The sequence below is a fragment of the Girardinichthys multiradiatus genome, chromosome 11, assembly GCF_021462225.1.
Source record: "Girardinichthys multiradiatus isolate DD_20200921_A chromosome 11, DD_fGirMul_XY1, whole genome shotgun sequence".
Classification (NCBI taxonomy): Eukaryota; Metazoa; Chordata; class Actinopteri; order Cyprinodontiformes; family Goodeidae; genus Girardinichthys; species Girardinichthys multiradiatus.
The window spans coordinates 8,575,894-8,590,424 of NC_061804.1; the positions used below are offsets into that span (position 1 = coordinate 8,575,894).

Below are 14,531 nucleotides of genomic sequence, written 5' to 3' on the forward strand. Positions count from 1 at the left end.
ACTCCAATGGGATTTCTGGAGTAGTGAAATATTTAGCAGATTTATATTTTATATTAAAGTTTTTGGGGGTTTTCTTTTGTCTATCCAAGGAGCACCAGGGACAGCGATGCTGACGACGAAGATGACGACCGGCGAATGAATCGCGGCTGCGCCCTCCAGTACCAGCGGGCCATGGTCAAAGTGCTGACCCAGTTCCACACCACATCCACAGAGGGCACGGATCAGGTCATCACCATGCTGGGACCTGACTGGCAGGTGGACGTCACAGACCTTGTACAAGACTCCCTAAAGGTGCTCGACCCAAAGATCGCGGAGCTGGTGGACAGGACAATCCTTGTGGGCCTAGAGTTGGGATCCAGCGTACTGAAGGTATACCTCATTATACATTAGTGATGAGTTCTGTTAAGGTTCACACTTTACCAGAACCGATTAATTTATCAGTTCCATCTGATTGAAACTGATTCAAGTCAAAGTCTTATCATTTAATATTTCATACTTCGTTATTTCAGATCAAACAAATTTTTATATCAAAGGTAACCTGAGTAAATACAAAAAACACTCCAGAATTGTTGTTCCACATTGGAGGGTTTTCTTGCACAAATAGCCTCTTAAAGGCCATGCCTCAGCATCTTAAAAACATTTAACTCCAGACTTTGACTAGGCCATTCCAACACCTTTGAGGCATTCCAAGCTGGACTTTGCTGTTGTGCTTCGGATCATTGCCCTCCTGCACAACCTAAGTGTACCAGAGTTTAAGGTCACAAACAGGATTTTCAACTAGAGGGGAAAATTCAACTACAGCATTTTGTCCAAGTACAGAAGCAGCACTACATTGTCACACTACCACCATCATGTTTGACTGTCAGATGTAAGGGGACTTACATCTGACAGTCTACTTTTGTCTCATCAGTCCATAGAATATTTATCCAACAGTCTTGGGGTTCATCAAGATGTTTTTGGGAAATGTGAGATGGACCTTAGGGCTCGTTTTGGTCAGCAGTGGTTTTGGCCTCGAAATGCTCCCACAAAAGCCATTTCTGTCAAGTCTCCTTATTGTTAAACCACAAACTCTGACCTTAACTGAGGCAAATGAGGCTTGCAGAGCTTTAAATGTTCTTTAGTGACCTTATAGATGAGTTGTCAATGCGCTCCTGGAGTAATTTTGGTAGGCTGGATTTTCCTGAGAAGGTTTATTAATATTCTGTGTTTTCTCCATTTGTGGATAGAAGCACACACTGGTTCACTGGAGTCCCAAAGCCTTAGAAATGGCTTCAGACCTGTCAGTGACTTTGATGTTCATCTGTTACTCAATTTCTTGACCAGGTGGCGCTTTTTTTAAATCTTTGTGCATACCTCATATTATGAGGCAGGTTCTATTTAAATGATTTATTGGTTCTACTGGCCTGGCAGTAATCAGGTGTGGGTGATGAAATTGAAGAATAGAAGAAATCTGTAAGGAAGGAAAAACTTTTCCACAGCCCTGTTGAGGAACCTCACATCTCTTTGTGGACATCTGTTGATGAAGTAAACCTCATGCATACACTTTGATGTGATGCATTGTGGGATTCTTTAAAATGGTTTTTAAGAAAGTCCACAGAGGAAAAAGGTTGCATTAAGGAGATGAAAAACAACAGACTTAAAGACTCTATCATCTAAATCCCTCTTTTAAATGAGATAAGTGAAATCCGCTAAAGTCATAATGTCATAGTTGAGCATGTCCGTCTTTGAAGTGCAGCCTGTTAACAACAGCTCATCAGTTCATCTTTCAACGTAAATAAAAAGAAGGGATCTTGGACTCTAGCTTCCATAATTGAAGTTTGGTCCCTCTGAAGGTGTTTCATTAGAGGGAGAGATGGTTCATTTTGTGGTTTTGGTCATCTCTGTATTAAATCTCCCATATACTGTATATTAGGGTTATTTATTAGAAAGTTACATAACAGATCAAACTTGACAACATTAGCAAGCAGTGAGAGCTGTTTTAAAAACATCAGCATTGTAGTCAAACTGCACAAGGCGAGGGCTCCCTAAATATTTGTGATAATCCCTCATTATTAAGGGACTTGTACACAAACTGCATCAGCTATGGAAGACGGGCGATAAGCTGTGATGGATGGTTGCAACACATACTTAGGGAGGTAATTGTAGTATTCATCTTTGTTTTCTGTGCTTTGCTTAGAACCGTTGTTTCATTGTTTTTTTTCTGTCTCGATGTGCCATCCTCCCTAATCTCAGCAACTATTTTGGTGACTGAGATGTTGAATCTAAAGTAAAGAATGATAGTATCGACAAAAAAACATTTTCATAACTTCCTATTCCTTCTGCACATCTTGTGCATTTAATTTATGAAATAAAAACCTATCCCCTGCAAGGAGAGGCTGCTTCTCTACATGTAAGTGCATCAGCAAAGCCATGTTCGGATATCTCCTATGAAGTAAGCAGCAGAAGTTATTATACCAAGGCTGTGATTTACAGGTGATTCACCCGTCATTTATGGGGACAGAGAGAGGTAGCAGTGGGTGAGAGTTTTGATCACCATGAGAGATCACAGTCTTAGCCTGTCAGGGCGGAGAAATGTTGCCTGATGGATCCATTCAATCAAAGCAAACAGGGGAGAAAAGATGTGCCACTAATCCATCACTTTAAATGAGCAATAGATTGTTTATACAATGTTGAAGGGTAAATAAATAATTACACATCAGTTTAACACCAGATGGTGACACCTGCCATGCCGATTTAATTTTGATCAAATAAATAAGAAATTATTGCCCGTTTTAAATATCTCTGAAAGATTTTCAGCTTACAATTTCTCAGTTGTTTTTTACACAGACATATTGCTATTATCAAGATGTAATTAAATGTTTTAAAAGTTAACATTTTAAAAGTTTAAAATTACAAGCAGGAGCTGAGATAAAGATGAAATTAAGGACAGTCTGTGGATTTACAGGGGGATGTCTGTCCACATTATTTCAGTCATAAGTCAGAGTGCCCAGCAGGACATTAATCCATTAATAATCATCTTTATTGGTCATTGCACATGTACATTACAACGAAATTTGTCCTCTGCATTTAACCCATCCCTAATAGGGAGCAGTGGGCTGCCATTGTGCAGCGCCCGGGGAGCATTCTGGGGCTAAGGGTCTTGCTCAGGGACCCAGAGTGGTAATCTGTAGGATACGAACCTGGCCCCTTGTGTCCCCTCTGGAACATGGTTAAGTAAAACAATCAGTGGCCACTGACGCAAAATTAAGACTCCAGCTGCTGTAAAATGTCCCCTTTGATTCCTTCTTCTTATTGTCCTGCTGGGATGTGACTGAAACATGGCTTGCACCGTAAACACAATGAAAATATTGTAGGCTCTGTCCATGTAATATGAATGATTGATTGATGCTTTAGAAAACTCTTTTCACAAAGAAATTATTGTATATAAACTGTAACACACTTTTTCTCACAAGTAAAAAGAATCTCATAATAGTCTTCAGTTCATTTAAGGATTTAAACTGGGTTTGGAGGTGCATCAGAATGATGAAACCTCTCTTCATATCCTCCTGAGAAAAAAACATGTTTATTTTTATTTTTTTTAACATAAATCAGGTGTCGGTGTGAACATGTTGCAAAAACTATTTTGTTTTTACCTCATTTTATTTTTATTCTACAACATGTGCCATTCAGTGCACAATGGGACTTAATTTATGTGAACATTAGTAAAATTTTAAAGCCAATTGTAAAAACGTAACGCTCCCCTGAAGTCTTTGCAAACAGGAAATAAAAATATACACATTTAGAGAAATACAAACATAGCAAAATAGGTCACAGGTCAAGTTAGAAGTCACTGACTTACCACTAGCTGCAAGCCATTGACCTAGGAACTGCTTAACCTCTGCTTCTTCTTCCACAAATGTCCAGACATTAGCAAAACATGATGTTTTTAAATAACAAAGTTTTATTCATAGTGAAGCATCTCAGACACCTTTGTGATTTTACCTAATTTCAGACCAAGTCAGACCTGCTTTAATGGCATATATGGCAGATTTCAATAAAGAAGTAAATCAAAGAAAAAATGTAAATGGTAAACGGACGGAACTTATATAGCAGTTTTCCAGTCATTCCGACCACTCAGAGAGCTTTACAATTAGAACCACATTTACCCAATCACACTCACAAACATGCACACATGAGGTATAGTGCCTTGCCCAGGGGCACATCGACATGTAGCAGGAGGAAGCTGGAATCAAACCCACAACTTTTGGATTGCAGGACGACTACTCTCCCCACTGAGCCACAGTTGCCTCAATGTATAAAAGTAGCTGAAGTTTTGCGGGATAACACATGTAGATAAAAAGTGAAAATAAATTATCTCTGACCATTTTGGTGAACTGAGGGCTCTAATAATCCAAGAAACGTTGTAGGAGATGATGGTTTAATCTGAAGGATTACTGAACAATAGCTGCTTCTGGACGTGAGAGGCCAGATTTGAGAAGAAATCACTGCTGGTCCTCAAATCAGAGATTATTTTTTAATATCTGTAAACATGACTCATCCACAGACAGACAGTAGAACAAAAATAAACTCTGTACAAGAAAAATTGCAGATAAGACAAAGTTTAAAGTTTGTTCTTCAGAGTTGTGATTTTTGTTTAGCAGCTGACCTACAAACATGTCTGAAAGGATTTTACTTTAAAACAGTGTAATAGTTCTCATTTATACTACCCACAGTGTCAGCATTAAGAAGTAAAGTGTTAAAATATTTAGATTTGAGCATTTATGTCTTAAAAAACTGCAGCTAAAAATATATGTCAGCATCTTTTTAAATAATTGTAAACATACTAGTATTGCCATTGCTATAAACTTTGACATGTTTGATTAAATCTGAAAGAGTCCCAAGAAAGCCATTATATCTTGGACTCTATGCTGTCCTCTCTGCTGCAAAGCTCTGCAGCTGTCCAGGGAACCTTTTCGCCATGCAGGAGGTCTGCATTGGGTTGTTTTGCAGCTGGACCATCTGCTTACTTTGCAGTGTGAGAAGTTGTACAACAGCAAATTTAAAAACATGGTACAAGTTTGTCATTTTTCATTAATTTCAAGTAGTTAAATGTTTTATTTCATCAGTACATCCTCTTGTGAAGCACTTTTTGTTTTGTGCAGACACACATTAAGAGGCACAGCACATCTTTGTGCTCGTCACTGTTTATTACCTTGATGGAAAATATAATAGAAATGCCTGTCATTTCTTCAGGGTGACGGCTAAAGCTGCCAGAAGGCATAGTGTACTCAGGCAAAATTGACCTGCCATTTAAGTCCACATTAAAAAACAGGAAAAGTTTCACTTTAACAGACCCTCTGTGTGTTAAATTGCATTTTCTTTTAGGACTTTATGTGAATGCAGTGTATTCAAAATGATCTCACATTAGAACGGATTGTTTCGTAACACCTACGTTTTGTCCGAAGCACTAATCTTTACAGCTTAATAATGATGAAAATTTTAAAAGAATGATTATGATTTCTTTTCTCGTTTTATTTGGAACATTTTGTGTTTTCATGCACGTCTGAATACGTTGATACATCTATCATAATGTCAATGATGAAGTCTCACTAAGTTATTAATCTGTCAGTGTTAAAAATGAATACAAGGGTCTACTGGTGCAAATATCCATCAGTTCATCCATGAAAGAATGAATGAGTGTCACAGTTCTGGTTCTGCTCCAGGGTCTCCTTTCAGTAGGATGTCCCTGGAAAACATTCAAAAGGGTCACACTGATTAGATGTAACCAGGAGATCTAAATCTCATGGCCATAGATGAGATTAATGGTCTGATAAGTATTGAACTTTGCATTTTGGCTCACCTCTTTCTTCACCAGCACATACCGAAGCAGTGCTTGCATTTCTGCAGATGAGACCCCAATCCATTTCTCCTTCTCTTGCTCCATCCTGCCATCACTTGTGACACCAAGCTACTGTACTTAAACTCCTACTTGAGACAAAGACTGACCTGACCCGAGGGAGCAGTCCATTTTCTCCAGTCGAGAACCATGGCTGTAGACTTAAAATTCTGACCCTCATCCTGGATTCACACTGCGGTCGAAACCACTCCACTGCACACTCTAGAGGTCATGGCATGAAGACACAAAGAGAACATCTGCAAAAAGACCCTCAAGTTCCCAAACCAGATGCCCTTCTCACACCACTATGCCTTCAGGTTCTGTTAATGATCACCACAAACAGAATGGGAGACGAGCAGCAGCGTCCATCATGCACTCGGAAGAAGGTTGGCTTTTTGCTGAGGATTGGTGCACAGCTCCTGATTTATTGAGACAAAGATCTGATAGCCCTCGTAAATCTTATACTTTTGGACAAGATTTCTTCAGATACACAGAACATATGTGAACTAAATTTCCAAGACTCCCTCAGCAGTTCTTGGGGGTAAAGATCCATGGTAGCCACAATACTCCTCTTGAATCTGATGTTTGGAAATCAGCCTGAGCCACATTTTCAACACGCAGGAGAAAGCTTTCACATAGAGACTGAGAAGCGTGATCCCTCAATAATTGGGAAAACACTCTCTATTGTCCGTTTATTTAAAAATGGGAACCACTACCACTATGTGACATCAAAGAAGTGTGGCAACCATGGCAAGCCTACAATATCAAGAGCATTCAGCATTTTGAGACAGATCTTGTTCCCCCGTGATACCCAGCTGCTGGACTCATCTTCCCCCAAGTCCTCAAACTCTTCCCGCTGCAGACATGGTAACTGGATTGAGAAAATCCTCTAAGAGCTTCTTCCACTGCCTAAAAATATCCTCAGTCCAGGTCTGTAGTTCCTCCCCAAAAATACCAGCCTGAAACAGTCAATTTCTTCCCTTTCCAACTCATCAAATGGTTTGGAAGAACTTCCTTGAGGCCAAACAAAGGTCCTCCTGCCCAACCTTTCAAATTAATTCTATATCCAAGTTTTTGCTTCTGAAGCTGCAGTCCTTCTGGCCTCCCAGTACCTGTGTGCTGCTTGAGCAGTACACAGAGCCAACCACACCCTACAGACATCCTTCTTCAGCTTAACAGCCTGTTGTAGATAACTTTTTAACTGATCTTCTATCCACCCTTGTACTTTTGTAGAATTGCGTTCAGTCCTTGATGTTGTTTCTCGGACAGGGGAGGCTACTTTGCTGCTTATCCTTGTCACAAAGTCTCCTAAAAGTCTTCTTCACTGTGTGGGGACAGATGTGCTTACAATCACCTGCTATCATTCCAACAAGCTCTGCACTGGGGCAACAGAATCCTGTTTCACACTACTCAGGAGGTGTCGGTGCTTCTATTGCAGCAACATGTTCTTGTGAAGTATGAAACGAACTGTGTTCTTCTTGCCATCTCAAGTAAAAGAACAAATTCCTGCGGAGTATGTATTGACCTTTAGAAGTGCAGTTGCTACAAGCAAACACAGGAATTACATCTATATATACCAATACCGAATCTCTGTAACCTGAGAGCATTTTGACCAGAGTAAACAGTTTTGAATGAACTCCTGTCATGGAAAACATTTCATAACATTGTGGGCTTTCACAATCTACACATTTGATGCACACACTTCGACGGTCTCTGCTCAGCCTTCCTCTATTGCAGCAGCACAGACTGAGAGATTTAGGGTAGCTATCAGAAGCTGAATGAATCTGTATCCATCTGCAGGCTGATGGAATAAAACTATTTGCATCAAACTCTTTGCATTTTCGAGGTAGCAAGGAGGTTTTGTCACTTAAAACCCAAATGCACAAATATATAATTTAGCAAAAAACAAGTATCCTCTCTGTGACCTTGTTCGGTTTTCAGTAAAGTAATTTATTACCATTTTACAAAGAATATATGTTCCTCTAGAAACAAGTTTTACTTCCAAAATAAGTGAGAATAAGTGTCTGACTCAAGAAGCACGTAAAAATATTGTTTTTTGTTTATTTCTATTCAGAGTACAATCCATTTCCGGCTGGCTGAAGCTGTATGCATGCTCTTTATAAATTTAGATAAAATCACATCTTCAAGCTCTGGGAGTCCCAGGAGGCAGCAGGGTGGAAAAATAAAGACTTTGACTCTCAGAAAATGTAAAGTACTTGCAGTGTGCTGGGTTCATATAATGTTAGATTCTGTTTGATAAGATTTCCCATTAGTTTCCCAATCAGACACAAGTCCTTGTTTTGGGCAAATCCGGTCTCTGAATTAGTGTGAATGGCATTAGAGCGGTTCGACTCTAACACAACCTTTAGTACTAAATCTCACAGAGCGCAACTCTAACTTTAAAGCCGCAGGATTTTATATTGGTCTAATTTACTTCCCCAAAATGTAAACTAGAAGTTTGAATTGTCTTAAGACCCAAAAGCTACAGCACAATAATGATCCCTGCTGGTGGTCTGTTTGGAGTTTCACTTTGAGCTGATGTGTTACTGATTAAAGGTGACCCGTTTTCCTGTTTGCTTCTCTAAACAGCAGGAACATACGACCTCAGTGTGCATGCATGAATCTTCAGCTGATATTCTGTAGCAACTTGAAGGAGGATTTATTGAAAGATGGAGAGAAGAGCAGAGGTCCATGAGGACAAAGTGATGTTGTTTTGATGCAAGTCATATGCAACTGCATGACTGAGTGCTTAACCAGCAGAGTCTCAGCTGGTCAGCGCCGATCTGCTGTTGGGGCTCGTCATCGACCTTCAGTTTTGCTTAAGCATCAGTGAAACTTTGCCTGCCTCGGTTGAAGCCGAAACAGACAAGTTTTTTGTCTGAAAAGTGTCTGTGTCACTTCACCTTCCCTGGAGTTCCTAAGACAAACCAAACAGGGAACAGAACCGAAAGAAGCCAAAGGACCTCAACTAACCCTAACCTGATGACAGAAAGGGATGCTAATGAGATATTTAGATTCATTATTCAGTGCAGCCCTGAATCAATATTTTTCATATAATGCATCTTCAGGTGAGAATAGCTGTTTGTTTTCGGGTATCTTTTCAACCCATGGTCTGTCAGACATTTTCCCTTTTGAGAGTTTTTAATTTGAAAGAGACGGACTCACGTTTTCCTCAAAACAAATTTCTAAGTAAATCCATCACTTACACCTAATAATGATCTTATTGTGTGAATGATGAGTTGGAGTCTGATCAGGCTCCAACTGAAACAACCAGCAGCACCAGAGCACATAACTGTTGTGCCGTTGACAAAACAGCAACAAGCTAAATGGTCTAATGCTAAAAAGGAAAATCTGATGATACAGTGCTGGCTTACAGTCATTTGAACATTTTTAGTTTGAGTTTCTGTTTTGGGCCATGAGTTGAGAAGTTCTCAGTGTGCCATTAACCCCAAAACTATTCATACCCCTGGTGAACATGTTTCTTCTGACTGGAGGTAATGGCCCAGCCAGAGACCAGTCTTTAATCTGTAGAGAATCTGTGGAGGAAGGAGGCCTTCCAACCTCATCTCCAAAGATAAATCATCAGCGTCTCAGTGGAAGCCTACAAAAAGCTGCTCAGCAATTATAAGAAGTGTTGGATTGTGTAATGCCAAGAAAGATTTTTCTATGGATTATTAAGGAGTATAAATACTCTCAGACATGCTATTAAAAGAATAAATAAGAGCCAAGTTATTTTAAAAATTGATGCTTGTTTAAATTGTATCTTTTAAGACTTGTGTATCATTTCCTATCAGAAATAAATTCCTTAGTTTAATTAAAAAATATAGCTTAGCTGTATCTTCCTACTCTAGTTAACATCTGCAGACACCACCTGCTAGTTACTACTTCACCAAACATAACTTCTTTTCTTTACAGAAAAATCCAAACTATCCCGTAAAAAACCCCCTCCAGGAAAAGACAAATCTGGATTGTTTCCATTTCCTGGTTTGCAGAAACGAATCAAGACTCGACACCCTGGGTGTAATGAGATATTGTGGAGATTTTGCATTATTAAAACCTCATGATATTTCTCATTAAAATGCCACCCACTCTGTCATTATTTGCTGTTTTTGGGGAGAATAAGTGTAAAATATTTTGTAAGATATGAAGCCCTCCATGTGAATGTAAAATATCAGTTTTTAATGACATTTTATGTATTACCAGCAAAAAGGATACTTAATTAGTAGAGCAATGTTGCTAAACCTGGAAAAATGTTGTCCTCCCATCCACCCAGTGATGAATAAAGAATATAACTACTTCAAAAATAAAAAAACAAAAATATTAATTTACTATTGCGATCACTCTTAACTGTTTCCTATAAAGAACATGTAGCATATGCAGTTTACACAAGTAATGGGTTAACATGTTTTCATCTCTTATGTAGTTCATCACGAGTTCAGCTTGAACTAGGAGTAAGGGAGACGAAGAGTCCAAACCAAAAAGGGATGTCTGACTGCTTCTAGGAGACATAACCCTTGGCCATAACAAAGAAAATCGCCCCTTGTCAAGAAGATGTTTGTTCAACCAAGGAGCGGAGAACATGGTTCTCTGAGATCACACAAACATCAGGTCTGACTAAAGCACATTTCCAAGTCAAAGCCATTTGCTGAGGGGTGCCAGATATGGGGAAGTGTGTGTGTTCTCTGAGAGATTTATAAAAAGGAGCAGTGTGCCTAGTAAAGAGGGAATCCTTTACATTCTGCTTCAGATTCCTCCAGATCCAATGGATTTATTTGTAATTTTTAATTTGGGCCTGGTTGAAATAAAATCCTCTGTTTAACTAAGCCCGTGTCCTCGGACTTAGTTGTTCTCCCTGGAACATTCTCACATGGGGTTTGATCTCCTTCAAACTAGCACAACAAACCAGTAGATGTTCTTGTGCTAACTCAAACATCACCATGAACCTGAACATCAAACAGTTGGCTGCTTAGTTGCCTTGATGTTTGCCTCTATAGGAGTAGATTTCTCTGCACCATTTCTGAGGTGTCCCTGCTTTGTGTCTTGTACAAAACTGAACACATTGATTTGACTCCACTAAATAAGAATATAATGCGGCCACATCATTTTTTATATGTTCAATTTGGAGTTATGATTTAGCTCTTTATCTTTTTATTTATGCAGATGTCGTTCCAATCAGCAGCGCTTCCTCCCCTTAATGCAGCCCATCCCAAAACCATCCGTTTTTTTCCACAGACGCTGTGGGAAACATGGGAAATCAGTAACTGTGGTAAAAGAAAATGAGACAATCTGAAAGAAAATGAAGACCAAATTGCTTGCACTTCATCTGCGCGCGCTCCTTGGAAAACATCACAAACAAATTGATAACAGTCAGGGACTGAGCGTCTCTCTCCTGGGTTTTTATTTGTAATGTTTCAAATGCTTGTTTGAAGCTTAATTTCCGTCTGAAAGGAGCAGCTTTCATTCCAGAGTAATATTTTAAAATCAGAAAACTGCATCAGTGCCAAGCGAGTAAATAATAAACTTCACCAAAGCTGTTTGTGTTTTTGGTTTTATTTTTCTTTCTTATTTGCTTCTTTGAATAATTAGTTTGAAACTTTGAACATTAGCTACTAATAAACCTTTTCTAAGCACACTCTTGCATTTTTCACTACTGGAGTGAATTTCCACAAAACTGAACTCCAGCATATCAGCCTCATATTTATACCAATTATTAATAGATTTAAAGCTGACAGCCTGAATTTATTTGAATACTAAAGCTGTCCCAACTTTTTTCCAGCTTCAAACAATTAAAGTCCTATTTTAAACTCAAACTCTTGGATCATGTTGACTAAACAGCCTGTAAAAAAAAACTGTTTATATCCTTTTCACATAAAGAGCAGAAATGTGTAAATGAGCTCATTCTCTGTGGGTGGGCACAAAATGTCATAGTTTTTACAAGACAAATATATTTTAGTGCTGTTTGTTGTGAAACCAAATTGTGGAGATGTGATAATTATATGATCAAAGGCAGCACTGCATAAAGTTGTTGAAATGAAGGTGAGGTTGTTAAATGGCTGAACTGAATCCCTACCAGATCACTGCTTCAGGTTAAACTTTAGGAGAACCTCCACCTGGAGTAAATTAATAAAGTTGTTTTACCAGCTGCTTAACGTGGAAAGTGTTCTGGATCAACAGGATGTTCAATACTGCACAGCAGAGAATAATCTGTTACATAAAGCAAATGGAGCGAGAACAATATGACTGAATTATTTTATTGTAGGACAGATTGTTGAGCTCAGTGTGATGTTGTTAGTGTTCTGTTTTGGTTTAAGCTTCTGATTTCTACCTGTGAAAAATACAGAACAAATAACTTTACCTAGTTACTTTATTTAAAAAACAAATAAAGATCTTCACAATTTAAATGATATCGTTCATATTTTAGGCATAGTTTAATAACCATAAAAACACAGCTGGATAATGAAGTATGGCTATCCAATGCAGTATTTTACAAAATACAAAGTTTTTAAGATGCTCACTTTAGGCAAACAATGCTAGTTCTTGTTTATGTGCATTTGGGTCTGTGACATGACAAGAACCGAGCTGATTCGCCAGCATTAATAAACAGAACACACTTTAATCAAGAGCCATGCTCATAAAAAGGTGAGAAACAAGAAAAGGCTCAGATCTACTCAAAAAACCACTGATCTGCCATATGTGATGTCACCAGAGGGATACACATACAGACACTTTTGTTTGGGATATTGTACCTTGATGAAATAAAGATTTACAACAAAAAAAGTAAAATGCACTAACCATGATGATCTGTAGGTGACAAACTATAATTAAAGATAGAAAAATCTGGCATGTAGCTTTAAACCTCCCTCCACCTCCCTGATTCTGCTTAGTCTGCAGAGGTGGATAAAGTAGCTAAAAGTACTTAGGAAAAATGCTGCTCATGTACGAACTGTTTGCTCATAACAACTGATTTAATTTGAACAGATAAAAATACATCTGCAAATTCTGGTATTTTAAAATGTAATGAGTAAAAATGGAACAACATAATTCCAGCAGTAGAAAAATGCATTTCTAAATCATAAAATGTCTAAAACCAGGACTTACAGTGGGTAGTGTATAAATGTCAGTGTAAAGTATTTCAGGTGACAATATATGCTGTTTACTGTATATTCGCTTGAACTTCAAATGGCCCAACAGGCTCAGCGGATTGAAAATAATATTTAAAGAATGAAGCTTGTTTACACACAAGAAGTCTCACTCTAACACACACCTTGTTACATGGTGCATTTTAAAAAATCTTGTTCTTCATTCAGTGAAGCAACTAGAGTTGAGAATAGTCAGAAGAGTAGCGTTTAACAGTCGACAAGATAACAGAAGTGTTCATATCCTTTAAATATGTGTTGTTGATTCAGTTGTACAATTAATTTCATTTTATTGTAATTTAATATCCTACTGTAAGTGTGCCACTGTATGCTTTTAAATTCCTGTCATTTTAAAGTTGATTCAAATAAATTTGACTGCTAAGTGTCAAATACAGGATCATTCAATAGTAAAATAATTTTAAAACAAATATAGATCTGGTGCATACAAAGCATATTTTTACAGTGTAAACAAAGACCTGGTTCATGAATGTATTCAGCAGCAGCCATGTATAATTTCTGTCCTTCTGGTAATTGTGTGTTATATTTTCTTTTAGTGATCAACTACAGCAGCAGGGTAGGTTGGTACAGGAAGCTGCTTTTTTTTTTGCTCTGATTGTCAGCTTCATTTGGCTCAACCATAACCTGTTATTATTAGCCTCATTAGCCTTTACAGCTAAATGGAGGATTAATGGAGGAGGGTACTGTGGTTTGTTTCATTGCCTCACTCTTCAGTCATCAGCTGCTTAACATTTTCCTGCGTTAATTCATACCGCAGTAGAACGGGGTCGGCAGAAGACGCATAGAACAGTCTTTGGGCTGTCCGGGTCCGTTAAGCTAAGATTTGCACACATAGCGTTAGCTTAGTTCATCCGGGAAGTTTAATACTTTTTTGCTGCAGATACAGAAGCTATACCAACGTTTTTAAGTTGCTCTCAAACATCAATGACTTAGCAATGGCTTGAAGCGTTAATTCAGCTAGCACTTGGCATCGTTTGGTATTTCATTTTTTATAGGGAAAGTATCTCTGGACAGCGCTTTGTTTGCCTTGTCGGCTGAAGAGGTTAGCATATGTTTTTTTGTGGCTGTACTTGCCATGTTAGCAGAAATTAAAACTTTCAGCAGCTCATTGGTTTGGTCAGGTGAGGCTGCAGGGAGGGAAGGAGCTGAATGCCTCTGTTGTTGCAGCGCTGCCGCCGGTGTGGCAATTTGGGCAATTGTAAATGAGTCGGTTTGTATTGATTTTAACACAAATTAGTATCTTTGAATAATCAGTTTTTTTTAGTATTGATTATATCGAAATATTGATTATTTTAACAACTCTACTTTACCCTTAAAATCCAGCAGTAGAATGCCAACTCACGAGTTTGTTAAACTCAAACCCACTTGTATTATACAGCAGGAGAATGATCCAAAACACACCAGCAAATCCACCTCTGGTCCAAAGAAAAGACCTTGAAGTGGCCTAATCCAAGTCTAGACATGCTGTGACATGCGTGACCTTAGACAGGCTGTTAATGCTC

General features: G+C 38.5%; 1 protein-coding gene across 3 annotated transcripts in view; it reads left to right on the forward strand.

The window, feature by feature from the left end:
* The window catches only part of tmem132e (transmembrane protein 132E), a 656,500-nt gene that overhangs the window by 626,958 nt on the left and 15,011 nt on the right, over positions 1-14,531 (forward strand). For all 3 annotated transcript variants that reach the window (XM_047378933.1, XM_047378930.1, XM_047378932.1), the window contains one exon: positions 90-369. In XM_047378933.1, coding sequence (XP_047234889.1) covers positions 90-369 — 280 coding nt within the window. The remainder of the gene's footprint in view (positions 1-89; positions 370-14,531) is intronic.